Genomic DNA, 4,744 nt, shown 5'->3' with positions numbered 1-4,744 from the left:
AAAAGATTCAGTCTTACTCTTCTCAAATATATATATATATATATATTTTAAATGATTTTTAGTCCAAGGCAAGGAGTGGAAGGGAACTCTTTTATAATTTTCTTGCTTCACTGGTAAAAATAATAGGCCTTTTCCATGTTTCTTTTTTTTTTCTGCGGAGTTTAAGGCTTTTACATCCCCTTCTCATCTGTATATTTTAATTTTCATTGTGGAACAAATAAGGGTCCATGCAAAAACCCTGCCATAAAAAATGGTAATCTTTCCATCTTGCTCAGTTCTCAGATCAACATTTTCAAATTCAAAAGCAATCTCTGTTGCCTCCTGGAAACTAAAGATCATCAACATTGGGGTGTCAAAATGATAAAAAAGTATCAACATATCAATTTCAAATCTACAGTGACAAGTATCAGTAGCTTGCAACAGCACTCAAACCACTTTCACTGTTTCACAGAAAGTATATATGATATGAGAAATAAAGGGCAAAAACAAGAAATACTAATCTATCATACAAAGCATTTACATTGCAAGCTAACTTTGGAAATGGAACTAAAATAGAAGTAAACGAAGGTTTTTTTTTTTTCCCCCAACCTGCTGCCCAGAGGGAGGGGGGATTTTACTTTTTATATCAACAAAAACAAATAGAAACAAAGTTCCAAAAAATGGAATCCATGGACCATGTTCTTCGCCCATGCGAGTCAATCTAACAAATATGCTTGGTGCCTTTAAAAATTTGATATTTAATCTGAATCGTGAATTTGAAACGGAGAAATATTAAAGTTCGGCTCATGACAGCTATCACCTTAATGTTTACCTGAAACAATGTGCTACGCAACACCTACAATGTAGGCATTCCAAGCATCTTGTTGCTGAAAACTTTTCACCTCTTCATATTTCACATCACGTCCTTCACCAAATCCCTCTGTAGTTCTGATTTCTTCAGTATCTGGCATTTCTCGAAGCCAAAAATGGACAGATCGGAATCCAGCCTCTTCTAAGCAGTCTTTAATCTCTGGCAACGACCACCTGGCACATGAGCAACCAACTTATAACGTTTTTGAAATTTATTCAAGATCACTACTAATAATAAATCCTGAGCTGTTTAGATCATTATGCCTTTCATATCTAGAACACAATTTAATAGAATAAATAACACAACTTACAGCCTCCAGCTGTATGAAAATGCATGGCGAAGTTTTTTCTGCTGTTTTTTGAGAAGGAAGTGGAGGCTAATCCTTGTTTTTCGCTCAACAACGTCAAATTCAGCTTGCTCCCAAACATACTGCACATGCGGATAGCAAATTCTAAACCATAAGAAAAGAGGCCTGTGCAATGAAGAATAAGATGAATTGCTATATTTTGATTTATGTTGTGCCCTGGACAGGAATGAACACAAAATAATAAATTAGTTCCTTCCGTGTTGTCTTAGCAACTTTAATAGCATTAAGCTATAAGGAGATATTTAGATTTCACTTTCTCATGTATTAAAAGTCTCTAGCTTAATGATGATTGCTGTCATATAAGCTGTATTTTGGATATCTCACCAATTTGATGAAAGATCCGTAACAAACAGGGAAAACAAGAAAGGAAAGATTAAAAGAGAATTCTAGGAATAGAAGCAGTAGAAAAGATCCTAAGTAGAAGAATTAACAGCAGAAATTGCATACAAATGTAAAACTAGAATACGAAGGACCTCTGATCAAAATAATTTCATTTCTTTTTATTTTTTATTTTTGGCCTGATTATGTTTCATATCATTCCAAATGTTTCTCGTGGCACACAGTTGGACTCACTGCTCTGGAGACTAGATTATTAGATCTCCTTTGAACCTGAACCTGGTCAAATAGATTTATATCTACGATCTTCCTTCTGATACTATTAATGTCATTACTATTTGGAGCAGAAAGATTATACCGTAAAATTGGCAAATCTTCTCTGAAGTCTTAGCTTGTGCTCTGATGATGCCCCACCATATAAATCCATCACAAATATACCACCTTTCTTTGACAAGGCATCAAGGACATGCTTAAAATACAAAACCAGCTCTGCACGTTTATGGAGACAACAGCAGCTATAGTTAAATGCGCAAACAATGTCTCTAGGAGGCAGTGGCAAACTCTTCATGTACTTATCATCAGCAGTAGATCCCACTTGCACAGTAGATTCCAATGCACAAGTCTCAGAACCATCTTTGCCCTCTTGCAGTGTAATGTTACTTATCAGTTCTTGAGGCTCAAAGTTGACTAGCTTGGCCTCAAGAGGTTGCAAGACATTGCCATGAAAGAGGGATATTCTGGAATACCCATCAGCCCCAACTCTACTTATGTTCTTCTCCAAGCACCAATTTAGAGCCTCAAGGTCCAAATCCAATCCCACAGCAGTCCTTCTTGAATTACTTCGGATCCATTCTGCACTGTCAAACGTATAGAATTCATTAGGTATTTACATGCTTTTGGCATTGCAACTGCAAAACAAATTAATGACCTATGGTTTATGAATGGGCAATACTCAAATTACAAATTTACTTGCGGGAGAGGAAAAAAAGACAGATGTTATATTTATCATAAGCAAAACTTGTTAACATTTATCACAGTTGGACTCGGAAGGTTAACCAAATGAAAGTAAGAACTATACAAAAGTTACCTCCTACAAATTCAAGAATACAATTTAGGCTGCAAAGCTACCATCTTTGTCTTCAAATTAAATAGCATACATAACATACTATTAATAGCTTTCTCCATATAAGCCACAGGAGAATAATCTCCATGAAATAATCTTAAGCTATGACTAAGACAGCGATAGGGTCATAAAACATTTGATAGCTTATTTTTAACATCAAAGTCCACAAAATGGAGAATAGTACTGACATGCATACCTGATGGGGGAAGCAAAAGTGACTATTTATTCTGATTTAGTTTCATTCTTTTAGGACATCAATTGTATTATTATTTTAGGCCCTAGTATTTCTTTGATACATCAATAATTGGGGGTGTGGGGATTTATAACCTAGAAGTCTCTGTTGGAAACATTATGAGGTACTGACCAATTGAGCAACAAAGCTCTTCGCTAGGCCCTAGTATTTAATCAAGTTAATTAATATTTTTACTTATTTAAAGTCTAGGGATTTCCGTCATTCAATAAGTAGGGATTCCTAAGCTAGATAGAATTAGGGTTTAGCATCCCTATATAAGTAAATTATGTACTCCTATTAAAAGGAAATCATTTTGATGAATGAAAAACTGCTTTTGGTGCTGACTCCAAGTAAGCCTAGGTTCCAATCCTTTATTTTCTTGTCTTTCAATTTCATTGTTGATTCATTCTGGTTTTGTCCTGTGTCAATACCCGCTTTAGAAATGTCAAACAATTGCCAGACAATGCCACTAACATGGTTGGTTTATTAAACAACTACTTTTTCCTTTTGCATAAATTCTCCCTTGAATCATTGAAAGACTTTACAAACAACACATAAAACCAATGCCCATTTGGTAACAACTAAACAACATAGGATACAATAATTCATTAAAACCTTGCAGATATGCACTCCAAAGTACCACTATTTCTTGGGTAGGAGTATTTCCAACATGTGTGATTCCAATACATTAAATTCTTGAAGAAAATTTCATAAACCAGAAAATGGGAAAAATGGTACAAGCAAACCAAATTGGGTGAGAATGTACCTAAGAAGAGCGGTTCCACAGAAATCTTCTTGGAGATAGAGAGGCAACCTCCCACCCACATACATCAAAAAAAACTTCTGCATATAGCTAATGTCTCCCTTCGGAGACTGCATCCAAAAACAAAAAATTTACAAAACCCCATCACAATTCTGTTGCAGAAAGTCAAAAATATATACATAGTGCATTAAAAGATTCAGTTTTTCAGTTGGGTTTTTCCTTTTGTTCCCTCCAACCAATAAAAAGCTCAGCTATCCTAAATTTTCCACATTTTTCTCAGCAAAAAAAACAGGGTATTGAATGAACTAGTGAATGAGTCAAACCTGTACGGATTGCTGGTAAAGATCAAATTTTGAAGGCATGTTCTTTGATGGGTTTTCTTCATTTTTGTCATCTTCTTGTTCTTCTTCCTCTTCTTCTTCTTCTTCTTCTTCTTCTTCAGGAACAGAAGGCTTGGAATCAGAGGAATAAGAAGAAGAGGGTAGGCTTAGCTGGTAATCATAGTCATCGTCTTGTTCCGCAGCATAGTAAGAGGCTCCTCGATGAGGATTCCTTTGTTGGTGCCTCTGCTTCTTTTCTCGCTTTCCCATATTCTTGATTTTCTTTCTAGTTTCTACCACCACGGCCGACCAACGCTCAAATAGTAACTGTGTTCTGTGAGTGTGACAGTGACAACGAAAGTCTCTGCCTAGCCCAAAAGAAAGGAGAAAAGCAATCGTTTGTGCCTCTTTCTTATACGGCAGGTCGTTTAGCTCAAGTAAACGGCCAAGCGTTTCTTCCTTTTTTATTTATTTGTTTGTATGACATTACAAAAAATGTTGTTATTATTATTATTATTATTATTATTTTTATAGAATTCTAGTCTAGCCTAATCTAAGTGTATATGTGTGTGAAACTTCCTCTTGAAAACTTAAACCCTGACCTTTACTCCATACACCCTACAAGCATTTATACTTGTGGAGTGACCATTGTATCAAGGGTATGTAATGGTAAAAATGTTATTATTACCCCCAAAGTATTTACTTTTTTTTTTAGCAACTCAAAGTATTTACTTTTAAACTACAACAGTATGT

At 35.3% G+C, this 4,744-nt stretch overlaps 1 protein-coding gene across 2 annotated transcripts; it reads right to left on the bottom strand.

Moving 5' to 3' along the window:
* Positions 1 to 239: 239 nt before the first annotated feature.
* Positions 240 to 4,388, bottom strand: LOC111994620 (uncharacterized). 2 transcript variants are annotated; one of them, XM_024026509.2, is made up of 6 exons: positions 3,995 to 4,388; positions 3,675 to 3,781; positions 1,912 to 2,410; positions 1,161 to 1,279; positions 812 to 1,023; positions 240 to 440 (listed from the first exon to the last, which is right to left on the bottom strand). In XM_024026509.2, the coding sequence occupies exons 1-5, from the start codon at positions 4,259 to 4,261 to the stop codon at positions 825 to 827; spliced, it is 1,191 nt and encodes a 396-aa protein (XP_023882277.2). In that variant the 5' UTR covers positions 4,262 to 4,388; the 3' UTR covers positions 240 to 440; positions 812 to 824. The 2 variants fall into 2 exon arrangements, with proteins under 2 accessions (XP_023882277.2, XP_023882275.2); XM_024026507.2 differs by lacking the exon at positions 240 to 440 and having other exon boundaries at positions 553 to 1,023.
* Positions 4,389 to 4,744: the final 356 nt, after the last annotated feature.

Source organism: Quercus suber, unplaced genomic scaffold (assembly GCF_002906115.3).
Source record: "Quercus suber isolate HL8 unplaced genomic scaffold, Cork oak 2.0 scaffold_174, whole genome shotgun sequence".
Lineage (NCBI taxonomy): Eukaryota > Viridiplantae > Streptophyta > Magnoliopsida > Fagales > Fagaceae > Quercus > Quercus suber.
This window is presented reverse-complemented; position numbering and strand designations above follow the sequence as displayed.

What these genes read in the sequence shown, in the direction of transcription:
- LOC111994620 (XM_024026509.2), bottom strand. Translation starts at nt 4,261, where the DNA reads ATGGGAAAGCGAGAAAAGAAGCAGAGGCACCAACAAAGGAATCCTCAT. An exon ending in TGTGGAACCGCTCTTCTTAG is followed by an intron (nt 2,411 to 3,674) that starts GTACATTCTCAC and finishes TACGTTTGACAG; the next exon opens with TGCAGAATGGATCCGAAGTA. An exon ending in TTTTCATACAGCTGGAGGCT is followed by an intron (nt 1,024 to 1,160) that starts GTAAGTTGTGTT and finishes CTCATGTGCCAG; the next exon opens with GTGGTCGTTGCCAGAGATTA.